Consider the following 22046-nt stretch of genomic DNA (forward strand, 5'->3'; position numbering starts at 1 on the left):
AATATCAACTTATTTTACATCAAACTTTTCTTTGGTTTGATTTTAGGCCCTATGAAAGTATATAGACTTTAAACGTATATGAACAAAAATTTAAGGGTGATATTAATATCTTAACTCACCAATTGGAAAGCAGTATTATCACAGTTGTTGTTTGACAACAGTTTCACCAAATCTCTGATTGGAATATCATATACATAGTACAAGTACATAGTTTGAAACACTATCTAAAGACTAAAACTTTCAGTTGAATCTAATATATTCAAATTTATGCTTCTTTTTGTAGAAAATGAATATGAGAGAGAGAGAGAGAGAGAGAGAGAGAAATTCCAGACTTTCCTATCCTTTATTCATTTATAGGCACGGTATGAGATGGAATGGAACTGTTAGCATAAATATTGAAAATAAATACTTATCAAATACCTACTGAAAGATAAGTATACACTGTGTGTGTGTGTGTGTGTGGGGGGGGGGGGGGGGGTAGGGCTACTGAGAATTAAAAGGAAAAGTGTGATGCTCTGGAAAGAAATTCACTGCGGCAAAACCAACCAATCAAAAAGAAATTGTTAAAAAAAGCAACAAAATGCTTCTAAGTTGAAATACACAATATTGATGCTTTGTATACTGGCAAACAAAATAAAGGATTTATGCAAAAGCACTATGTTTGTTGACTTGTCATTTAGTAATACTGATGAAAATTGGTCTGCATATACTGAACACATAAAATGTAGTACTGTTGTGCTGTATAAATAATTAAATATATATCAAAAGTGTAAAAAAGTAATTTTGGTACAAAAAAAAATCTATTTTCTTTTGAACACAGACTGGTACGGTAATTCCATGATTTCATTAACATCAAGTTTGATTTCAATATCAGTGAAAGAGAGAAGGGGAAAATACTTGAAACATGATTTTTTAAAAAAGAAATATATGGTATTTGTGATGAATAAAAAAGCATGGTATAATACATTTACATGTAATACTGTGAACACACACTCAAAAAATCAAAAAAACTTTTTTGTGAAAATTTCTTTAAAAAAATTTCATGCATTTCTTACACAAATTTAAGTTTTGATTGGAAACACGAAAATAAATGATAAATGCATTGGAATGTACAAATCCTCCGTGAAAACCAAAATAAATGATTTCATGCAAAAAGTTTTCCAAACCAAATATTACTGTTTGGAGTAGATACCCCAGGAGCAAAAGAACAAACAGCTGAATTCCTTAAACAGATAAGGTGGGACTTTTAAATGCAGTTTATGTACAAGTATAATAATCACAAATTAAGTGTCAGATCTACCGGGTTTGACCCTAAGTACAGGGGAGATCACTCTCACTAACTAATTAAGATTAGACTTGATAATCCACTCCTCTAACAGCATCTCGTACAGGGTCACCTAAGGTTATGAGCAATCTTTCAAGTAATGAAGTATGATAAAGTTTTTAACTCAAAAAATTTCACAAATCAGATTCAAACTTCTACATATACATGTACATGTATAAAAGCTCTAAAGCTAGCTGTATCTCTAACGGGTCTAATGCTATGTTGTCTATTTTAAAGAGATTCTATTTTTTTTTTTGTGAAGACACCTTGGGCATGAACCATAAATGCCAGGATTTTTTTTCTGTGAAAAAAAACCCTCATGTCTGAACTACCCTACAAAATTTTGGCAGTGGTAATTTTCAATGGCTGTACAGGATGTTGTTAAGAACTTGTATCACAGAGGAGCAGACTTACAAGTCTAATGCTTATCATAATGTCACTGACAGTCAGACACTTTCTTTATGTTCAGAACTTGTAGTTTCTCTTCGTCTGAGAGACTACTTTGACTGGACATGATGACCTCATTGTCATCTTCATCACATTCATCCACGCTCATTTGAGAGAGTGGCTGAGATCCTCCCGTGTCCTCTTCACGGGCAGTCTTCTTCTGGTCACAGTCTTGGCATATGTCTGATCCAATATCCCTTTGAAGCATTTTGGCTAGGTCCTTGCGGTGAATTTCTTTCAGAAGAGTTGACAAAAAATGGGAATCTTCAGTAGATATCAACGACCTTCCTTGAAGAAGTCGTATTAATTCCTGTGGGTTCTTCAACTCATCCAGAGTTTTTTTCTTGAACCAATTTTCAGTCTGGAGGATTAGCTTTATTGAGGAAAGGTCCTCCAAAGTTAGGTGTGATGCTATATTTTTTAGCGTCCTAGTGTAAGGACTAATGGTGAGAAATGAAGATCTTACAGCCATTCCGTGTGACAACACGTGCAACATTCCTGCAATGATAATTAAATGCCGTTTTAAACATAAATATTCTGGAAAATGCATTTATTTGTAGTTGTAGGAGTTTTCATGTACCGGTAATATTTATTAAAATACATTTCCTTATAACATCAAGCCTCTTCTAGATGATCCATCAACAGAGTAAGATGATATAAAAATTATATGTTTTGGGGAAATACTAAAACATTTGCAATAAAAATAGTTTTGAATTATGAAGTGTTGTATTTTTTTTATGTATCTGAATTAAGGAAATATCCATCATTTGACAAACAATTTTCTTTCAATTTGTTAATAGTTAACCTTTTAAAAATGATTTCACAAAAACACAAAAAAACATTCTTTAACAATGGCACCGCAAAGCGGAGCATCATCTCGCGACATGACTTGTTGTAGGGGAAAATGCATTATTTAGGAAAATACATGTAAATTTTTCAGATCAAAATTTATCAGATCAAAATAAATATGACACAAGTATTTCTAAAAACCACTTTGAGTTCATAATATCTATTTTATCCTAATCCCCAAGCTTTGTGGTGTATAATTGGGGGAAGGGGGGGTTACAAGTTGCACCGTTTTCCTATTCCTAGCAGAAACTCAACACATGTACACATATGCTTAAAAGTAAAATAATTTTGATTCATTAAGTGACATTCATTTTTATAGAAGCATACATAAACGGTCTGTTTACACTATGAAACGTAGCTGAAGAGCTAGATCTGTAGTTTGCTCTGATCTGACTTTTTTTTATAGCAGCATGTCGGTGCGCAGAGCGCTTTAAGAACCAGTGCAGTTGGGAAAAAGAATGAGCTAAACCAACAGATTTATCAAGAGTTTTTTTTGTCTATGTTCCATAATGCTCTTTAATGTTTTCACATGCTATGCCAAATATGGCTGACATTTAACTCGTAATTTACGGTGCTTTTTTTATACACTAGCAAGAGCCATACTTTAATGTCATATCGATCCAATTATGGGCTAATTTTGCATGCATGTTCAGCAGTGTTCAGTAAGTATGAGTAGGGAGGAAATAAAAAAAATAGGACATTTTAAACTAAATAAAAAAGAATAAAAAGAAAAAAGTAAACAGTTAAAAAATGTTTATGTCTCTGGGATAACGTATGTAATTACAATGCAAAAATAAACAAATAAAAAAAATTACGAACCAGGAAAAAATAAGGTACATAATTGATATAAATAAATACTTGTATTTGACCAAATTAAACACAAATTATATTTCACAGACTGACAATTCTCTCCAGATAATCTCTCTTTCTCTCTCTCATTCTTTGAAGTTTGTTGATAACTAAATAACACTATTAAAGTTGACAATGATGCAAGGTACGTGGAATTCTTGCTGCGTTCGCCACAACGGTAGCACCGTAAAACGTACATTTATCAGTAAAATAAAAATTTATAATTATAGCATTCGAGTTGTCTGTTCATTGTTTCAAGCATTCAATGCAGCATGCATAACCTATCCAAACAGTTAATTACATATCCAAAACCACCAAAATTTTAATTGCAGATTACCTCATATAAATCTTCTTTAGACAGAAGAAGTAATGACTGTAAGTGTAATTCTTTCTTCAACTTGTTTACCAGTTTTAAGTTTCACGTGCAATTTGGAATAATTTATACATGTGCAAAATTCACAAAACGATGAAAGAAATAAACAGTCAATAAATGATTTTTTGTTTAAATCATATATATAAAATAACATGTTCAAGAATTAAATGATGTTTTTTACTTCTATCAATAAATTTGAATCCTATATTTGACACATAAAAGGGAAACTATTTCTTTTAAGTTCGTTTTGGCGAAAACATTGCTAACACTGTAAATAAGGCGGGTCGCTTGAACATGTTGAATGGATACAGACAGGCACAAACAAATAAGATTTAAATCGATCCTATTGGTAATTTTTCATTGAACGGATGCGCATGCCATAAAGTCTCTCTGTTTTGTCAAATGGATTTAAGAATAACACTGTGTTGATCTTTATATTTTGAAGCAGGGAAAATATTTCAAAGAAAAAAAACATTACAATGGCAGATGAATTATTCACCAAGAGACTTCCAATTCTGTTTAAATCGCCGGATCGCGAGGACAGGTAAATTAACCATTTATTCGAATTTCCTCTGACGTTTGACTGCTATCAATTCAATAATTTCAATATCGTTATAATCGTTTGGATGAATGATATATACATGTACATTTGCATGTACGTATATAGTGTACATATGATACTGAAATCAAAGAAATAAACTGAAGAAAGGAATGCTGGAGAAAACGTACCCAGGAGAAAACGTACCCGGGTACGTTTTCTCCAAGAGAAAACGTACCCTATGAAAATAATAAATAATGGTTTTCATAGATATTCTTTAATGCAACAAAATAAAATATATGATGAACATTTGTATCATTTGTTGCTGTTGTTTTTAAATGCATAGTCACGTTCTTAAATTATTAAGACAATCATTTGTAACATACACATACACGAACATGGCCTGAGCAGTTTAATTAGTCGACAATTAATCCACCATAAACGAAACCGTTAAACTGTTAATTAAATAGTTTTCATTGCATTCTCATTTGGAGAACTAAATGATGAGTATCTCAAGAATTCGATATCGCGTTTTATTTAAACATTTTTTTGAAAATTATCTATAAAACAAAGTTGTTTAATAAAACCAAGTCCAGGTCTTTTAAATATTTATTTGATTCATATATATGGAAACTACTAAGAGATGTAACATTAAACAGTCTATTTGCGACGCCACTGACATGTATAATGTGTGGAGAGTGAATATTTCAACCTCCTGCGCGGGGAGACAATACATAATATTACATATATAATAATAACTGCTCAGGTATTTAATTGATTATCACTAATAATTAAAATCTGGGGATCTCGTATAGAGAAACTCAAATCGGTAAGGCTACCGATAAATGGATAATTAGATGAAGTAGACTGATAACACTTTATGACAGGTCATTATTTCGTACTAAAATAAAAGTTGCTACAATTATATTATAAAGATACTATTCATAAAATGAATATATATCTATACATCCATGCATTGAAATATGCATTAAAGTAGCATTTGAAAATTTTTAATATGTCCAACCCCTTTAAAATTATAAAGTATTAAATTCATATATCTAAAAAATTCTTATATTTATTATGCAAAATAGTATTTAAAAGTATTAAAAACTATTAAGTAGTATAATTATGATTTTCATAGGGTACGTTTTCTCTTGGAGAAAACGTACCCGGGGGTACGTTTTCTCTTGGAGAAAACGTACCCGGGTACGTTTTCTCCTGGAGAAAACGTACCCTAGAGATTGGGTAATTTTTCTCCAGGGTACGTTTTCTCCTGGGTACGTTTTCTCCTGATACCGAAGAAAGGTTTAAGCAGTTAAGTGTTGTACAAATACAGGAATTAATGACAGTGGCAAACATATACATCTGTCAAAATGTAAGCTAATAGGAATAAAATGACTTCATCTGTAGATAATATGTCTTTTAGGTGTGACTGTTGGGGGGTGAGCAGAGCAGGTCAATCTACATGAATCTCGTATCATTGTCAACTACATTCCATGCATTGGCTTGCCCCACTCTAAAACAATATCCTTTCGATTTATTATACCCTAACCCAGAATCCAAAGACAATAATGTAGGCCTATATATGTAAACTATGTACATTTATCTATTTCACATTTCAGGCGAGAACATGTCACATTGAAGATGGAACTACAGACAATATCCTCTCCTCTGCACAAAAAGGTGTGTTTACAGATACAAAGTACCTTGGCTACCTTTGGCTAATATAGGATGCAATATAAAAAATGCCATTTAATTAGCAATATATACATGAATTTAATTCATTGAATTAACACATATCTGTATGCAAGTGCAATGGAGTGCACTTTATTATTTTTTATTCATGAATTGTGTGGCAGTGAGACTGTGAGAGAGATGAAGATTTATTCAATTAAGGGTTCTCCACACACCAAGCATGTCTTTGACTTATAAATAAACAAAAAAATCAATTTTGGGGGGAAAATCAATTTTTTAAATTGTACGACTATTCATGAAAATAAAAGTCCTTGTGATATTCGAACTCAGAACCTGCAGAATGGTAGATTGAAGCTACATCCATTGCACCACAGAGATAGATAACAAATGTTGGTGATATAAACCATTTCACGATAAAAGTCATATTTTCTGTGGCCAGAAGGGAATGTGATTTTCATGGGTGAATAAATTAATTACCGGTATACATGTTATATACAAATATTGCTGTTTTATAGGTTAAAAACAAATCATTTTCTACCCAAGAAGGACAATATTGTACTTTGAGGATAACTGATTTATTGTACTGATTAGGACCCCCTCCTCCCTTCCCCAAAAGCAGAGTTCCCGAAACGCACTGGTCCACCGGGGATCCCCGGTAAAATTTGAATGGGTCTGGTAAAATCTAAATTTAATCGGTCAAAATGTCCGATAAATTTTACAGACCGGCACTGTATTAAAAGAACAATTTACGGGACAGAAAGTCTAAAACTTTTGATTATTTATTTCAGAGATAATTTAGTAAATTTTGAATATTTACAGGACAATTGTCCGACAGAATTTGGACTGGTTTCGGGAACTCTGCCAAAGCAATAATTGGTTTATCATATGAATTAGTGACAACTTGATCTAGACATATCAAATTGAATGTTCATCAAGTTAAGAAAAACTTCTCATCTTTATTTAGTTTATGTCTGCTTGTGTTAATGTGTATTGAAATGCCTGCTTTGATTTTTGTAGGAGCTAGTGGTCAGACTCACAGATGAGAGGGATTTATTCTTCTTGTACACACTGAAATTGGGTGAAGAAGATTTCCAAAGGTATGTTTTTCAATGAGAATAGCTATGTATCATATGCTGAAGGAATCACCAATATGAACTCTTTTGTTACCAGTAGTACGTAGTAGTAAAAACATGATTTTCCCTCAATCCTTTTAAGGCAAAGTGCATTTAAAGTACCTATAAATCCCATGTAGAAATTATCCTGTTTTCCTTGTCTTTTTCAGCCTGAAAACCCAACAGGGATTATTGGTGGACTTTGCCCAGTTCCCCCAGAAGTTCATAGACCTATTAGACATGTGTCTAAGGGAAGAACACAAAGAATTTCCCAAGTAAGAACAGTAAGACTGATGATCCACATGCTTATGGACTGTTTGACAACTTGGGGAAAATTTTTGGTCTTATAAATAGTTTGTGTCATATTCTAATGGGTTTATTCCAGGAAATCTCACCAATGGTATAAATGTTGACAGGGTTATTTTGGCCCTGTGTTATTTTCGCCCTTCTATACTTGCAAACGGTTTCGCCTCGTCTTAAATTCACCCAGACACACTTGTGTATTAAAGATAATTTGAGACATTGGAAGCCACCCAGACTTAAAACTGCCTGCTGACAACAAAGGCAAAATGGGCAAAAGTAAAACTGGGGCAAATATTTCCGTGCATACAGTCCATTGTTGGCATGGGTCAATGATAAACTGAAACAATATTGATGACATGCATTGCCTTCCTGTTCACTTTTATTTCTCTGTAAAAGCTATGAAGTGTCACTTTTGCAAGAGATGGTTTTATTGAAGGACAAGAAATAATGAAATAGAATGTATGTGAGATGGGACATGAAGTTCCAATAATGAGTTTATGAACACAACATTTTTCATCTAAGAGAATTATGAACCTGGTTTTTGAAAAAAATTGATTTCAGTGATGTACATGTATTTGAACTCATTCATCACTTGTTTTTGGTTTCTCCTTGCAGATTCATCCTTCATTTTATCTCCCAGGGTTCTTTGAATGGAGAGCGTACAACCTGCACATTGAATGTAATAGAAACAAACCCATTCAAGCACCTGACTCACCTCAGTCTGAAATTTATACCTGGAACAGATTCAGATATTAAGAAATACCTGGCAGATTGTTTGAAACAGTTTAAGGTAAAAAATGAATGAAGAGAAAATCCCTTTCCCCAAAGGTAAAAAATACCCCTAAAATAATAATACAATATATCCAATGTAATTTTTCCTCTCAGTTAATTAAGATATGAACTCAATGTCTACCCAATTTATACGAGTATAACCTGGTTTGGGCAGTTTACGCTTTATAATCCGCAAAGCCAATTATAAAAAAAAATTGTACATTACCTCAACCAAGGTAATACGCACATAACTTGGGTAGATATTGAGGTCATTCCTTATAATTTAATTTTATATAATTTTTTGTGCAAATTGAATGACTGTGTATTTTACTTTTTAAAATGATATTAATCTGTTCAAAATTCAAACGTAACGTCAATCTGATTAGTACGTTTTTGACATTGGTGCATTGTGACGCATCCTGTGATGTGGAAACAAGGTTATACAAATTTAACTAAATTTTTCTATTCAATCAAATGCCGCGTTTCAACCAGAATTAAATTATTTATTTATCTTCTTGAGATTTTACCAAAAATCTAACTGTACCATGTTTCAATTTCAGGACACCAATTCTTTACTGCAACAAAGACTAGAGCACACAGACACAAATTTAAATCAGAAACTTCAGCAGACAACAGAGGTAGGGGTTAAATGAATGTGTTAATTAATTCTTATTGTTGTAATTATAGTTAATTAATTGTTGTAATTACAGTTTGTCTCAAGAAGTAAGATGGAAATATTTCAGTTGAATTCTGATGGAACTTCCAACTTTTGTTGACAAATTATAGAGTGTTTTGTTTCAAGAACTATGGATTATTTAAAATCTCTTTTTTTCCCTCCACATTTAAAAAGGCATTGAGCAGCAAGACCATAGAACTTGACCATCTAAAAGCAGAATGGACGGCTAAAATGAACGACTTGGCAGCCAAGCATAAACATGAAATGGCAACAGAAAAGGAAAAGGCCATTCAGGTAAACAAAATCACACTCATGTCTGTGTTGAAAAAAGAATACCTTCATACTTTGAAGATGTATTTCTTGTAGAAATGAACTTATTTTTCCCCTTTTGATTTCCAGATGCAGGGCAGTTATCAGCAGAGACAAGAAAGGGAAAGAAAAGACATGGAGCAAGCTCACATGAAGATCGTCAAGCAGATGGAGTCCAGACTGTATGAGATGGAGGGGGTCAATAAGGTACTGTGTAGGATTGAAAGTGAATCTTCGATCAATGAAAATGTATTGCTTCAGAACACAGGCAGTAGTTATTGACTTTATGTGCATACATATACCTATGGTTCATGTATAGGTGTAGGAGTTCAGTTTTAATAATATTTATGAGGAATATGTTTACTAATAATGAATGCTTCATAATTAACAGCCGGCAATTAATAGTGTTTTCACTCTGAAAAGGGGCTTTGTTATTATTTTTTGGGTATTTATTTGGCAGGATTTAACAGACAGAAAATACAAATCAGAGTCCTCAATCCGTGAACTCAAGTCCAAGCTCTCCACTCTGGAAGAGGAGCACATGCGGGTCAAGCAGGAACTACAGGGACTGAGGAAACAGAACTCCTCCCTGGACGGGGAGTACCACGAGAAAGAGAAGCTCATCCATCAGCTGACCACCAGGGTCGCCGTCCTTGAGCAGGAGGTCAAGGACAAAGAGATGGTCATCAATAAGTCCACTGATCTGCTCAGTTCAGAGCAGGAAAGGAAGGTAGGTTTATAGCAGTGTTTGCTGAAAACCATTGTTTTTTTACCTGGTGACAAGTGTTCTCAATCTATATGTCGTGATTGTATAGTGGTCTTTGAGTCAGATAGAACGAAAACACATCTGAACGCTTTGACTGGTTTATCTAAACTGATTTGAACATAAACATAATTATTGTAACGTTACCATGACGTCATATTATGATGACGTCATAATAGCAATGTCTCACAACGTCACATGCACCTTGACGTCATGTAAGATATTTCCCAACACTATATGATGAAAATCGTTTATACTTTTGAGAAATAATTACCTCCTACTTCATTTACTAAAGATTTTTGGAAATTTAATCATGCAGCGTATTTAAAAATTTTCCCTTTGTTAAAGGTCCGACTGGAAGAAGAATTAGAGTATAAGCAGAAAGAGAATTACAAACTGGAAAACAAAGTGAAAGCTATGTCAGACGAACTTATGAAAGGGAATGAGATCATCAAAAAGCTCCAGGGGGAGATTAAAAACTACCATGCTAAGGTTGGTTAATCAGGAAAAAAAAAATCTTTGAAAATTAATTACAGAAAATAGTAAATTAAAGTGTTTCCAATAGCACCAGATTGATAGATGTATATTTTTAGAAAAGAAACTTAGAATAAATAGAAAAAATTCCTCACATAAAGTAGGCAACAACTGCTAATATTCTGGCACCCATGCTGAGTATATGCAAAGAATCTTCTTAAATTTAAAAGGTGAAACTAAGGAGTCAGATCGCAAATGAGCAAGAGAAGTTGCTGGGTGAAAAAGACCAGGAGCTAGAAAGGCTGCGACAGGAACTGGCCAGCACAAAGGACAGCCTGAGGCAGAAGGAAGACGAGGTAAATATTAAATGAATGGCTGGAGGGTTAAAAATATTCAGTAAATCATTTCCTGTAAATGGTTTCAGGATTTAGAATATTGATTAATAGAAGATGGTTTATAAAGGAGACAATGTTGCCTGTGATTTGCAGAAGTATTGTTAATTATTTTTTTTAGTCTTGCAGTGGGATGAAAATTAATGCAGACTGAATTAAAATGAACATTATGAAGGATATTCTTGAATTCTAAGCAAATGCTTAGTGTGAATTACCGTATTGAATTTTTTTTTATTTTTCTGTTGTAGAGCAAGAAGCTGTCAGATAACTTGGAAACTACAGTTCAGAAATTAGAAGAAAGTCGTCAACTGTTAAAAACTAATGAAAATGGTAAGTTTTGATAAAACTCGTAAGCCAAAACATTTTTTCAGTTTACCGTAATACTAGTATTTGTGCTGTGAATGTTTATATTTTAAACTTTTAAAAAATCACAAGATTTTTAAATATCTTCCAGTTATACAGTGGTTGAACAAACAGATCACAGAGACCCAGTTAACACAGCAGAGAGTGGGAACATTCGAGAACCCAGGAGCTACCTCAAACTTCAGACCCTCAAGTTCTGCACTGGTAAGCCATTAAAAATAGACAGCTAAACAAAATTTCAACCTGAGCACTTGCCAAAACTCCTAATCCATGCAACTCAAATTTTGGCGAACCTTCAGGAGTGCCAACTACTAAACAGGCCTCTGAATTTAGTATTTCAAATTTGACTGGTACATGTACTTAAAACACCTGATTTTTGATTTGACAAAAAAAGTTGTATAAAAATCTTATCTTTTCGATCTTGCTATAATTTGTGTAGATGACAGTGTGACAATGGACAGCTTTAGCATGTTTTGGTTTATTTCAGCATAATTACAGCACTTCCAGTTATGGCTCTATGAACTCCCACACTGAGGGACCAGGGTCAGGTGTCGGCATCCCAAGGACATACCCCAATACTCACAGACAGCCCCAGGTAACCTATTCCTTGCACTCATCAATACCACACAGAGGAAAGACCTTCATGAATTATGCTTTAGTTGATGCGCTAACATTTTGAATGATTGACTATTTAACTCATTGTAGTGATATATTGTGAGAATATGCATACTGAATATAATATTGATTAAGGCATTTTAGGGCAGTAGGAATATGTATATTCATAGAGGGAGAAATTCTCTAAACTTGTTGTTTAGTGATTAGGTTTTGACAGTGGATTTATTAACATAGTTACTAGTAGATTTCTTATGAATTGGTGATAAAATACCTGGTACTCAGTAGCTGGGAATTAATGTTTATGTACAAATCTTGTGTCGTTTTGTCCAATACATTTATAGTGTATTTTAATGAGTTTTTATATTGCTGTGTTATCAGGTTCAGTATAACCCTGGACAGCCTCGACGGACGGGACTACCCCAGCCCATGTCCAGGGCCTCACACCCACCTTCAATCCCGGAAGAATCCCGACCTAAATCCTCACAGTCATCAGCTATCACAGGGCTCTCAGGGGGAGACAAAGAAAAGTAAGTAATCATTTTAAAAAGTACTATAGCAGGATTATAATACATGTATCTTGCAGTTATCCAGCATGTTTAGATTCTTTTAATTTTATGTTTTTTTGACTTGGTTAATATTAAGGGATAAATTCCTTCCTGAAATGTATGGTTAATAATCTTGGAAAGCAAATATATATTTTTTTAAATTAATATATTTTTATGGTGAAATTCCTTCATCAAATGACTGGAAAATAATTTTATTAATGGATCCTTGTGGAAAAAAGACAATTTCCTCTCTTAATATGTTTAAAATGAAAAAATACAAACTACATATCTATATTAAAATGAATGAATGTGTTTCTTTGTGATTGACATCTAATCAATCTGTTGGTTTTGCAGTGACCCACCGCTTGATCCCAAATATCTCCAGAAAAGAGAAGAGCCGATACACCTTCGTGGGTTAGGAGGTCGCATGGAGTCTCCCCCTATCATACAGACCTCGGCGTTCCCTCCTGTACATGCCACCAGGGTGGGGCAGCACTCTATGGCCCCCAAGACTGGTCAGCCTCCTCTAGCATCAGCATATTTCCCTGGACAAAAAATGTCATGACATCCATATGGAGGAATTTTTAAAACATTGTATGGTTCATCATCCAGGGAGTTGTAAACTGCACACAACACTGCTGGCAAAGCACACTCCAGGGAGTATTCCAGTTCCAGCTTCCCGAATCCAAGTCCATGATCAAAGATCCAGAAATGGAAACACATTTAATCCCTGATTAAATTCTATATATCATGCTATAGAAAATCGCAATATACTACGTTTTTTTTTATTAGCTCACCTGAACCGAAGGTTCAAGTGAGCTTTTCTGATCACCCGTTGTCCGTCCGTCCGTCTGTCTGTCCGTCCGTCTGTAAACTTTTCACATTTTCAACTTCTTCTCAAAAACCACTGGGCCAAATTTAACCAAATTTGGTACAAAGCATCCTTATGGAAAGGGGGTTATAAATTGTTAAAATAAAGAGCACAGCCCTTTTCAAAAGGGAGATAATTGCGAAACAGTAAGTTTAGGGTGCATGTCTTTAAAAATCTTCTTCTCAAGAACCACGGCACCAGAAATGCCAATATTTACACAAAAGCTTGTATATATAGTGAAGATTCTAAATTGTAAAAATCGTGACCCTCGGACCAAAACTGGGGCCCCAGGCGGGGTTCAAAGTTTAACATAGAAATACATAGGAAAATGTTTAAAAAATGTTCTTCTCAAGAACCACTGCACCAGAAATGCCAATATTTACACAAAAACTTGTATATATAGTGAAGATTCTAAATTGTAAAAATCGTGACCCTCGGACCAAAACTGGGGCCCCAGGCGGGGTTCAAAGTTTAACATAGAACAACATATGGAAAATGTTTTAAAAATGTTCTTCTCAAGAACCACTGCACCAGAAATGCCAATATTTACACAAAAACTTGTATATATAGTGAAGATTCTAAATTGTAAAAATCGTGACCCTCGGACCAAGACTGGGGCCCCAGGCGGGGTTCAAAGTTTAACATAGAAATACCTTAGGAAAATGTTTAAAAAATCTTCTTCTCAAGAACCACTGCACCAGAAATGCCAATATTTACACAAAAGCTTGTATACATAGTGAAGATTCTAAATTGTGAAAATGGTGACCCTCGGACCAAAACTGGGGCCCCAGGCGGGGTTCAAATTTAACATTGAAATACATAGGAAAATGTTTAAAAATCTTTTTCTCAAGAACCACTGCACCAGAAATGCCAATATTTACACAAAAGCTTGTATATTTAGTGAAAATTTTAAATTGTAAAAATGGTGCCCCTCGGACCAAGACTGGGGCCCCAGGCGGGGTTCAAAGTTTAACATAGAAATACCTTAGGAAAATGTTTAAAAAATCTTCTTCTCAAGAACCACTGCACCAGAAATGCCAATATTTACACAAAAGCTTGTATATTTAGTGAAAATTTTAAATTGTAAAAATGGTGCCCCTCGGACCAAGACTGGGGCCCCAGGCGGGGTTCAAAGTTTAACATAGAAATACCTTAGGAAAATGTTTAAAAATTTTCTTCTCAAGAACCACTTCACCAAAAGTGCCAATACATACACAAAAGGTTGTATACATAGTGAAGATTGTAAAAATCGTGACCCCCGAACAAAAAGTGGGGCCCCAGTAGGGGTTTAGATTTTAACATATGTAGGAAAATGTTTTAAAATCTTCTTCTCAAGAACTATAGTGCAACCGTTTGGGATATTACTATGCATACATGTACATCCTTAAATAATGTAGATTCAAAAAATTGTAACTCCCGGACAATTGATGGGCATCAAGAGGGGTTCAAAATTTAAACATTTTAAAAAACATAAAGGAAAAGTTTAAAAATTTTCTTCTCAAGAACTACAATGTTTTAGTTTGTGGAATTTCTATGCATGCATCCTTCGATTATGTAGATTCCTAATTGGTAAAATCGTGACCCCCGGACCAATACTGGGGCCCCAAGATGGGGTCAAAATTTATTAAAGAAATATAAAGATAACATGTTAAAAAATCTTCTTCTCGAGAACTACAATGCTTCAATTTGTGAGATTACTATCATGCATACAACCTTGGATAATGAAGGTTCGACAGTTTTAAAATAGTGACCCCTGGACTAATACTAGAGACCCAAGATGGGTTTAAAGTTAAATGTAGAAGTACCGGTATATATGGAAAATGTTTAAAAATCTTCTTTTCGAGAACTACAATGCATCAATTTGTCAGATAACTACGTCAGCACCCTCAAATAGTGTAGATTCGAAATTATAAAAGCCGTGATCTCAATCTAATACTGGGGCCCCAAGAGGTGTTCAAAGTTTAGCATAGAAATATAGAGGGAAAATGTTGAAAAATCTTTTTCTAGAGAACTATAATGCTTCAGCTTGTGAGATAACTAGGCAAGCATCCTTAAATAATGTAGATTCCAAATAATTAAAACTTTATCACTGGACTAACACTGTGGCCCCAAGAGGGGTTCAAAGTTTAACATAGAAAGATATATTGAAAATGTTTTTAAAAAGTTTTTCTCGAGAACTATAATGCTACAGTTTGTGAGATTACTATGCAAGGATCCTCAAATTGTGTAAACTCTAATGTAGTGGAACCAAGAGTTATCTTTCTTGTGTTCTGTACAGTCTGAGAGTTATTCCTCTTGAAGTGGAACTCTGCTATGTTCAGTTTTTCAGGTTGTGTACGTGCGGTCCCACCGCAGTGCTTCACATTTTCATTCCTATGTTACTATTTATGTTGTTCAAGCCAACCATAAACCTCGGACCATAACTGGGTCCCCAGAAAGGGGTTCAATGTTTAAAATAGAAAAAGCATATGCTACGAAATGTAATATTACAAGGAACTGCTGTTCAGGTGAGTGATGTGGCCCATGGGCCTCTTGTTAGTATTTTGGTACCCACCTACTTAGTGTTAAAAATTAAGTAGTTGAAGGATAATGATTTTGTTGACTTTTGATTGGCCCTTTATGTTCACTGTGGGTTATTGTTTTGTTGTTGGTGATGATGCTATTTTTTGTACCTTAAATGTTATAGCAAATTCATGAATTGATCCACATTTTATTTCACTTCTCATGAAAGATAAAAGATCTATGAAGGTTGTTTAGAAATTATTTATTGTTATAGTGCTCCGAGCAAGAACTTTTACAGATCTGTTTATATGAAACCGCAATAAAATATTCTAGTGAAAATTACTTCTCTGTTATTTCTTTTGAAAATATGCAACTGAAAGTAATACTAATAGAAGCTTAGTATACTTGTTAAATCATTTACCGGTACTCCATCTGTTTGCTGACCAGATATCAATTCCATTTGGCCATATTCCCATCCACATGACCTATTAACCTCGTGTCAGTTCCCTGTCTCCCTCCATATGACTTGCTGACCTTATACCTTATTCCTGCTATATCTTACCTCTTGTTAATCTGTAAGGAAATCATTGGCTAACAGCAGTCATGTGGAGACCATGTATATTCCATACATAGTCAGTACAAAATATTCCTCACATTGAGCATTACGACATCATTCTTAGAGCATTGTGATGTCGGGTTTTGTTCCCAAATTGAAACTTTGTTATAAAACATTTTTGTTTTGTTCATTATTTGCCATTTATACAAAGGTGGTCGGTAGGATATAATTGTTACATGGTTTGTAGTTAACCTGATATGGTTTATAAGAGGTCCGTAACCCTTGCCCATAAGCTTTGGCAAATATCAATTCCATAACCTCCTCCTAACTGTGACCTACTGACCAGATATCAATTCCATATCCCCCTCATTGTGACCTACTGACCTGATATCAATTCCATATTTCCCTTCTAATGGCTTACTGACCAGATTTTAATGCCATATCATCCTCCTACTGATCTACTCACAAGATATATGTAGATTGCTTTCCCTTGGACAAAATGTTGCTCTCAAAATGCCAACAAACAAGGAAAATTTTGGTTTCCTACAAACATTGACCCACACAAATATAAATATACGATTCCACAGAATACTGGTAATGTGCACAAAATTCATTGTTACTGTATGTTTGATACTTGCTATGTTATTAAATGTGCATTTATAGAGAATCCATGAATAAGAAAACAAGAATAGTCAACTCTTTGGTTACAGTGTTTAATCAAGTAACATCAACAAATGTTAAAAGAGTTCTAGTCTACTGAATATACATATATATACAGTTGAAGTACTGCAAAAAATGTACATTACTTAGATGTTACGTGCCGAACTTAACCTATCACTTTAAAAGAAGTCAAAAGTATAGTAAATATATGAAAGCACTGTTGTAGAGACAGACCCAATGTCACCTCTATACAATATATATATATTAATAGGGCTATTATGAACGAATGATTATGTATCAGTATCAACAAAAGAGGTATATATGTAAAATAGCACTAATGAGTGATAAATAATAGAATTTGAATGACAGTGTTAATAATATAAAGGCTATTACCATATACTTGAACATAGATCTCATTCCTAATTACACACAGTCAAATTGAAATACCCATTTATTGTACTACCGTACATACATAATCCAAATGAAAATAATTATCTGTTTTTCACACATACACTAATAAATTAGCTATTGCACCTTTCAATATCTATTGCACAATATTAAAGCTTCTAGCTGTTTCAATGTTATAAAGGTAAAAAAACTAAATCATGTCCAAGAAAGATAGCTTCCTGATATTTTTGCTTCTCTTGCTTTCAAGGGTCATAACTTTAAGGACTTGTTAAGGCTGAAGGAGTAGAATTATGCATGGACCCAATATCTGTACATTCAGTAAGCTTTAATTGCACTCTAGACCGAACAGAATTTCTTTTCAAAACAATTTCTTTCATTATATGAAATAGCCTTTTGTTAAAATTAAATTACGGTAGTTGCAGTCAGAAAAGGGCGCAATGCCATTTTTGTAAAAAAAAAATTTGACATCCTTCTTTTGGTCTCGATTTATACCAAAAAATAAATTCTAATCATGGTGGGGAGAAAACAAAATACAATTGAGCAATTTCTTTCTCCCAATATCAATATATTTTCTTTTTTAGGCAAACTATATAATGTCCCAGGTATTCAAAATTTTAGAAGCAATGATATCTGAAGCAATACAAATGGAAAAAAAACTAGTGGGTATTGTTTTTTTATACAAAAAAACACATGTCTCCCCTTCTCCCAAAGGATTGCAATATGGGGCAAATTTAATTAGTGAAAAAGAGTGAAGTCAGCTATATGTAAGATATCATCCATATATGATACAAGTCATTATTGTAAGGAATATTTTCACGATAATTGACCCTGAGAACCAAAAAGGTCAAGGTCAAAATGTTGGGTTTAGTTCACTTTTTCGCTAGATCGTCAAACTATGTTTTAAGTTTAAAGTCTCTCTGTCAAAGAATTTTGAAGTTATGGTCTGGAAAAAAATGAACTTATTTCTTAATTTGGCCTTGAGTTACGAGTCTGGTCAAGGTAAAAAAAAAAATTAACAATATGTCTCATGGTATTTTAGTTCTTTGTTTACAGTTTGAAGTCCTTCTGTCGAAGTATATTTTAATTAAGGACGAGAATGTTTATTCTTATTTGACCCTGAAAAAAATATGAGGCCTAGGTCAAATATTTTGGTGGGTTCCATCTAAGTTACTTACTATCTATCTGTGATACAAGTTAAAAGTCTGTAAGTTTAAGGAATCTCATATTATGATTCGTAGAATATTTTTTAGAAAATGAATTAACTTGAGACACAAGATTGGTCAAGGTCAAAAATTATGGAGGCGTGCACTCCTTCTCAATACCATCTACCTATGTTCCAAGTTTGAAGCCTTAATGTAAAAAAGTATCTAAGTTACCACTTAGACAAAATTTAATTATTTTTTCTTAATTTGACCTTGAGTAAAACAAGGTCAAGGTCAAATATTAATCAATAGTACACCTCAGTGTATCATTATTGTTCTTTGTGTAAAGTTTGAAGTCCTTCTGTCAAAGAATATTTAGGAGGTGAACAATGAAGTTTTTTCTAATTTAACCTTGAAATAAATTTTTTAGATCAAGGTCAAAAATTTTATTAAGGTTCAACTGGACTATATCCATCTATCTATGATACAAGTTAAAAGATTGTATGATTAAGGAGTCGTGTGTTATAGTCCGGACTATATTTTTTATAAAACGCTTGACCTTGAAAAAAAATAGGTCAAGGTCAAAAATTCTGGTGGCGTGCACTTCTTCTCAATACCATCTACCTATGTTCCAACTTTGAAGTCTTAATGTCAAAAGGTATTTAAAATTACGACCCAGACAAAATTTAATTATTTTTTCTCAATTTGACCTTGAGTAAAACAAGGTCAAGGTCAAATATTAATCAATAGTACACCTCAGTGTATTATTATTGTTCTTTGTGTAAAGTTTGAAGTCCTTCTGTCAAAGAATATTTAGGAGGTGAACAATGAAGTTTTTTCTGATTTGACCTTGAAATAAAATTTTAAGGTCAAGGTCAAAAATTTTGGTAAGGTTCAACTGGACTACATACTATCTATCTATGATACAAGTTAAAAGTTTGTATGTTAAAGGAGTCTTGTGTTATAGTCCAAACTCTTTTTTTTATAAAACGCTTGACCTTGAAAAAGAAACTAGGTCAAGGTCAAAACTTTTGGTTGCGAGCACTCCTTCTTAATACCATCTACCTATGTTCCAAGTTTGAAGTCTTAATGTCAAAGGGTATTTAAGTTACGGCCTGGACAAATTTGGATGAAGAAGAAGAAGAAGAAAAAGAAAGTCGACAAAAACAATATGTCTCCCCTTTGAAAGGGGAGACATAATAATTAAATACAGTGTGTCTTTAAAATTTTCGAAAAAATTTGCACTATCAGACTCTACAGATAGTACAATGTAATTCTTAGCAGGAGCAGCTAGCCATTCCCAATTGATACAGCAAAGCATAGACTGTAGACTTGATACAGCACCTCCTCATAATTTATAATGCTGCAAGTGATTAATTAAGTCTTCAAATAACCCAGGAGTCAATATGTTATGTACTATATTTCAGTAAGTTGGCCCAGAGCAAAAGGAGAGCTTTGACAGCCTTTGAAAAATATAGCAAAGGTGATACATTAGAGACGGTTGTATATACACTAAAAGAAATCAGAATGATCGAAAACCAATTGAATGAAAGAAATATAATAATCAAAAAATGGTACATGCATGCATGTGATAAAAAAAAGTATATAAATTGTGGAAAAATTCTTCCAGCTGAAATTTACTGGTTTAATTGTTATCAATTATTAAGTAATTTTTTCAAAAATAAAATCCACCTAGATACACAAAAACTACTTATTAAGTACTGATGTATAATTATATGATGTTAATTTACAAATCTTACCACTCACAATATAATTGCTGATTTCTACAAAATGGAATCAATCAGAATTGAACAGACCATACAGACATGAATGAATAAATTCAGGTTGCACTGTATATCATAGAGTAAAGAGTTTCAACTGTGTAACAAGCTCTTTGATTGGCCAGAGCAAGTCGGGTAATATTTTGAGCATCTAGCTTGTATTATGTATTTGCCAAGCACTGCAGCCTGCATGCATACTTGGAAGGTATCAATACACCATATGCATAAATGAGAACAGAATGCTGTTTGAATATCTTTCTGTCAGCAATATTCCGACAGAACTTCTGTACACTCTTAAATACCGATATATCCTCAAAAGACTTAAGTTTATTTTCTTAGTACAAGAATGGTAAGTTGATGTGCAATATCATACTTATATAATTTCTGCTGTAAATTGGAATCCCCTTAGCTATAATATCAATTTTAACCATGTATATTTTATACTGGATCATTACAAATCATATATGTTTAACTAATTTAAATTACATGTAACTAAAAACATAAACAAACTGAATCTTCAACTAAAACCAGTATCCCTTTTTATTTCTTTCCACCAAATATGGCTATGAAAAAGAAGAAAAACTTGGCTACAACTTTTCGGACCTAATATCCACATCTCAAATTATACATCAATTTTTTAAAACAATATGATTTTGATGCTTCCAATTCAAATAAAATTTATGGGCTTTTTCATATTCATAATAGATACATGTACACGTTCATGCATGAAAGGAAAGGCGGAACTGTTTATTAAATTGACACAATAAACTCTGGGTTAACGAAAGAAAATCCTGCAAATTCTGTCTGATCCAAGTTCATTATGAACAGTTTATCTGTAGGCGTAAGTTTCGGGGCCTCGCTGGTAAACTCTCGATCAAAATTGCTGACATCTTTACGGCTTTTCTGTAAATTGAAAATAACGCAGTTTATTAGATTTTAACATTGAAAACGACAATGCCAGAATTGCTTATGGGTCAGAACGATATAAACTGAGCCCATGCATGCAATAGGCAGTTTTATTGACCTAAAAAGCCAGTCTGCTCCAGACAGATTATTACATTATATCAAATCATAGGTATAACTATCAATAGTTTAGGGGGCAATCATACGAATAAATATGAAATAGAGCAGTTCATTGCTTTCCCAAATGGGAAAACTTATATTAAGGTAGCTTACCTCAAAGAATGGGGATCCATAAATAACCAATGTGTTTGTTGAATAACCAATCAGAATCATTTGAACTCTTGCACAGTGTACGACATTTATAGATAATTTTGTTGCAAACTATCAAGTCTTAATCTCTTGGGGGAGGGGATATTAAGAGAATATAATTGAACTACAATAAAACCAGTTCTACTGGTACTAGGTACTGCTGGAGATAAGTGTATTCACTTCGTATCATCCATATTTCATCAATAGGTATAACCAACTGAAGTTACATATATGTATACCGGTACTTGCAATATTACACGATTTCACACTTATGACCCCTGGGGTACTTTAAAATACCCAACCTGCCCCGGTTTGTTAATAGGGCCTATCTGTAAAATTTTTACAAGGAATTGTTGAGAATGTTTGTGGAAGTGAGCCCCCAAAACTTTGTTCGTTAGACAACATCTGTGTTTGTGCAAACCAAGTTTTTATAGTTGTTTTAAAAAAAGTTAAATAATAAATACATATTGTATATAACATATTTCTGATTTTAATTTTTTTTTTTATATCTTGCTT

The 22046-nt window shown here is 33.5% G+C and overlaps 3 protein-coding genes across 4 annotated transcripts in view; 1 reads left to right on the top strand and 2 right to left on the bottom strand.

Annotated features, from left to right (window-relative positions):
* Window positions 1–1510: 1510 nt before the first annotated feature.
* LOC128168333 (uncharacterized) lies at window positions 1511–3928 on the bottom strand. The gene is made up of 2 exons (XM_052834566.1): window positions 3807–3928; window positions 1511–2269 (listed from the first exon to the last, which is right to left on the bottom strand). Exon 2 carries the CDS (start codon window positions 2265–2267, stop codon window positions 1761–1763), a length of 507 nt encoding a protein of 168 aa, XP_052690526.1. The 5' UTR covers window positions 2268–2269; window positions 3807–3928; the 3' UTR covers window positions 1511–1760.
* A 192-nt stretch (window positions 3929–4120) lies between these two features.
* LOC128168020 (spindle assembly abnormal protein 6 homolog) lies at window positions 4121–13184 on the top strand. 2 transcript variants are annotated; one of them, XM_052834077.1, is made up of 17 exons: window positions 4121–4191; window positions 4288–4386; window positions 6003–6063; window positions 7093–7172; window positions 7358–7462; window positions 8106–8280; window positions 8822–8899; window positions 9112–9231; window positions 9337–9453; window positions 9707–9976; window positions 10358–10501; window positions 10714–10839; window positions 11124–11205; window positions 11330–11442; window positions 11726–11833; window positions 12232–12380; window positions 12753–13184. In XM_052834077.1, the coding sequence occupies exons 2-17, from the start codon at window positions 4322–4324 to the stop codon at window positions 12961–12963; spliced, it is 2004 nt and encodes a 667-aa protein (XP_052690037.1). In that variant the 5' UTR covers window positions 4121–4191; window positions 4288–4321; the 3' UTR covers window positions 12964–13184. The 2 variants fall into 2 exon arrangements, with proteins under 2 accessions (XP_052690037.1, XP_052690036.1); XM_052834076.1 differs by lacking the exon at window positions 4121–4191 and having other exon boundaries at window positions 4198–4386.
* Window positions 13185–17026: 3842 nt separating this feature from the next.
* LOC128164592 (calcium-dependent protein kinase C-like) overlaps window positions 17027–22046 on the bottom strand; it is a 60650-nt gene continuing 55630 nt past the window's right edge. Inside the window, exon 17 of the mRNA XM_052828524.1 lies at window positions 17027–21221. Within this exon, the coding sequence (XP_052684484.1) occupies window positions 21069–21221 (153 nt within the window). The 3' untranslated portion in view covers window positions 17027–21068. The remainder of the gene's footprint in view (window positions 21222–22046) is intronic.

The sequence above is a fragment of the Crassostrea angulata genome, chromosome 10 (assembly GCF_025612915.1).
Source record: "Crassostrea angulata isolate pt1a10 chromosome 10, ASM2561291v2, whole genome shotgun sequence".
Classification (NCBI taxonomy): Eukaryota; Metazoa; Mollusca; class Bivalvia; order Ostreida; family Ostreidae; genus Magallana; species Magallana angulata.